This window comes from Tyto alba, unplaced genomic scaffold (genome assembly GCF_018691265.1).
Source record: "Tyto alba isolate M040663 unplaced genomic scaffold, T.alba_DEE_v4.0 Super-Scaffold_15, whole genome shotgun sequence".
Taxonomy (NCBI): domain Eukaryota; kingdom Metazoa; phylum Chordata; class Aves; order Strigiformes; family Tytonidae; genus Tyto; species Tyto alba.
This window is the reverse complement of record NW_024881277.1, coordinates 4648054-4649806: the sequence shown is the minus strand read 5'-3', so window position 1 is coordinate 4649806 and position 1753 is coordinate 4648054. Positions and strand designations below refer to the sequence as shown.

At 50.7% G+C, this 1753-nt stretch overlaps 1 protein-coding gene across 1 annotated transcript; it reads left to right on the top strand.

Annotated features, from left to right (window-relative positions):
- The first annotated feature begins 315 nt into the window (after positions 1–315).
- On the top strand, positions 316–1254 carry LOC122153016 (olfactory receptor 14J1-like). The gene has a single exon (XM_042789145.1). The coding sequence runs from the start codon at positions 316–318 to the stop codon at positions 1252–1254; it is 939 nt and encodes a 312-aa protein (XP_042645079.1).
- The last annotated feature ends 499 nt before the right edge of the window (positions 1255–1753 follow it).

Genomic DNA, 1753 nt, shown 5'->3' with positions numbered 1-1753 from the left:
ATGAGAGGGAATTCACCTGAGAAAATCTATCAGACCTGGTCTCTACGTGCCCCCTGCTCCCAGGCAGACCCTGGCCTAGAGCATGTCCAACTTATCTGGAAGCCCACAAACCCTGCTCTTCACAGCACCCCCAGCCAGCACAAACCAGAGCAACAACCAGGGAGCTGCACAAAGGTCCTGCCAAGCAGGAAAAAGGGAGGGGGGTGTTGCTGAGGGAGCATGAATATTTGAGGGATGGCTTTGCACAGAGAAGTCTGTCCTCACTTGTCACTGTCTTTTCCTTCTGGTACAGACCCCTGGGTTCATATGGAGACCATGTCCAACAGCAGCTCCATCACCCAGTTCCTCCTCCTGGCATTTGCAGACACACAGGAGCTGCAGCTCCTGCACTTCTGGCTCTTCCTGGGCATCTACCTGGCTGCCCTCCTGGGAAACGGCCTCATCATCACCGCCATCGCCTGCGACCACCACCTCCACACCCCCATGTACTTCTTCCTCCTCAACCTCTCCCTCCTCGACCTGGGATCCATCTCCACCACTCTCCCCAAATCCATGGCCAGTTCCTTACAGGATAACAGGGCTATCTCCTACCAAAGCTGTGCTGTCCAGGTCTTTTTCTTTGCATTTTTCCTTGGAGGAGAGTTTTCTCTTCTCACCATCATGGCCTACGACCGCTACGTTGCCATCTGCAAACCCCTGCACTACGGGACCCTCCTGGGCAGCAGAGCTTGTGTCCACATGGCAGCAGCTGCCTGGGGCGGTGGGTTCCTCGATTCTCTGCTGCACACTGTAAATACTTTTTCTGTACCACTCTGCCATGGCAATGTGGTGGACCAGTTCTTCTGTGAAATTCCCCAGATCCTCAAGCTCTCCTGCTCAGACTCAGGCTATCTCAGGGAAGTTGGGTTTCTTGTGGCTATTGTATTTGTAGTCTTTGCTTGTTTTATTTTCATTGTGCTGTCCTATGTGCAGATCTTCAGGGTCGTGCTGAGGATCCCCTCTGAGCAGGGACGGCACAAAGCCTTCTCCACATGCTTCCCTCACATGGCCGTGGTCTCCCTGTTCATCATCACTTCATTTTTTGCCTACCTGAAGCTCCCCTCCATCTCTTCCCCATCCCTGGATCTGGTGGTGGCTGTTCTGTACTCAGTGGTACCTCCAACTTTGAACCCCTTCATCTACAGCATGAGGAACAGGGAGCTCAAGGATGCGGTGAAGGAATTGATCCAACGCACCTTGTTCCACCAGCAGTAACCTGCCTCACCTATTCTGCAGATTACTTGCAACTTGGATTAGGTCAGACTTCTGATTTATATTTCCCTTGTAATAACTGTCGTAAGAGGTAACTGCTTGGCTTCATTCTACTTCTCTAGAGGCTTCATCTGTTGTGTCTGACCCTTTCACAAATGCCTTGAACACTCTACCTAATCCAGCCGACATGAGAGCATCTCAGCAATAAAAGGGGTCACCTGCGTGCAGTGCCTGAAGGCTGGGCTGCCCTAAGAAAGATGCTGCCAAAAATAAGCACAAAGAATTGGACTTTTAAAAATGTTTTTTCTCAATCTTTTCTCACTATATTGGGGGTGATAAAATTGTGGCAACTCTGATATCTACTGGACAGCAAGTGGTGCTTTTAAAGACTATTCCTGGTGTCCAGGGGCTGTGTAGGTGCTGCAGGAGCTCTCCATTACCTCTTAGGTAGACACATATATAGCAGGGCTGATGGCATGTAGTGTTCCCTGTGGAAAGGAGT

Coding starts and splice junctions, on each gene's coding strand:
- LOC122153016 (XM_042789145.1), top strand. CDS start 316: ATGTCCAACAGCAGCTCCATCACCCAGTTCCTCCTCCTGGCATTTGCA.